General features: G+C 52.3%; 1 protein-coding gene across 1 annotated transcript; it reads right to left on the bottom strand.

Moving 5' to 3' along the window:
• Window positions 1–667: 667 nt before the first annotated feature.
• On the bottom strand, window positions 668–949 carry H310_04406 (hypothetical protein; the record flags this gene model as incomplete). The annotated part of the gene is made up of 1 exon (XM_008868735.1): window positions 668–949. One exon carries the CDS (start codon window positions 947–949, stop codon window positions 668–670), a length of 282 nt encoding a protein of 93 aa, XP_008866957.1.
• Between the last annotated feature and the right edge of the window lie 228 nt (window positions 950–1,177).

Below are 1,177 nucleotides of genomic sequence, written 5' to 3'. Positions count from 1 at the left end.
TAGATCCATACGGCGCGTCGTCGCTGGTTGATTGCACGGCGCCGACGGTGAAGTAGGAGGACCTTGCTGCGCATGCTGCATTGTTGTTTGATTTTACGCGCGCATCGCTCATGGACATTCTTATCCTAGTGTGTCAGATCGCATTTTCATATCAAGGGTGGCGGACCCTGTTTTTTTACAATCAGATTTTTTCAGGTTTTAATATAAAACCCAATTGTTTGAGGTCAAACAAAATCGGGTTTTATTCGGAAAATCGGTTTTTAAGACGGTGCGGACTGCGCTCCTTGTTGAGAGGTGGGTAATTGGCATTTTCCATTGCACTTATGATCATGCCCGACGTCGTTGTCGAGGCCATCGCCATCAACTTCCAAAGCGACATCGCCGACGACAGCAATATCAACGCTGATCCTAGGTCCGGCGCAGACAGTGATCCATTGAACGTGTTCGTCCTTCACGGCTTCCGACCGCAAAGTTACCTTCTCGTAAGGCAAATCCAAGACTGAATTACTTCAGAGGGCTGAGGGGCCACGAACTTCGTGGCTACTGACTACGGTCTATAGTAATACTACACAACTAGGTCATCCACCACTAGCCTGCTAGCGTGGTTTGCAATGGGTCAAACGATCGGGCGACCCAACTGCTCTGCAGCGCAGAACACTTCCCTCCTCTAAGGGAGACCTAGGTTGGCTATCATGTCCGCGACATGATATTCGTCCTTGTGAGCAGCGCACCACTTGCGCAGAACTACCAGGATGTCTTCAAGCAAGTTGTCGACCGGCTCCCAGGACGATTCCTCGGCATCCAAGCCGAGCCACTTGACTAGAACTTCGTAGCGGTCGTCCGCCGCAACACGCACTTCTTCCAGGTGCTCAACGTAGAAAGCGCCATCGCCTAAGGCGATCTGATCCACGAGGTCATCTGTAACCTCACGTCCGCCTTCGTGGTACATCTTCAATCGTCACGCATGGTGCGTGGACAAATCGAAGGGCGCAACCAGTTGTTGCGTCTCCATCACGTGATCCGTGACCACGCGAACGACCTGTTGTGGCCCACGCCACTGCAGCGCAAGCTTCGTAGACCGTTGAACGACGGTGCCGACTAGGACAAAATCCCCACTCTAAAGTTGGCAAATTTGACCCGTGTTTTCTTGTCGCGCCGCCCTCTCGCTTGTTGTCGC

This window comes from Aphanomyces invadans (genome assembly GCF_000520115.1).
Source record: "Aphanomyces invadans strain NJM9701 unplaced genomic scaffold supercont1.7, whole genome shotgun sequence".
Lineage (NCBI taxonomy): Eukaryota > Oomycota > Saprolegniomycetes > Saprolegniales > Verrucalvaceae > Aphanomyces > Aphanomyces invadans.
The sequence above is the reverse complement of the archived record's forward strand: the minus strand, read 5'-3'. Positions and strand labels throughout refer to the sequence as shown.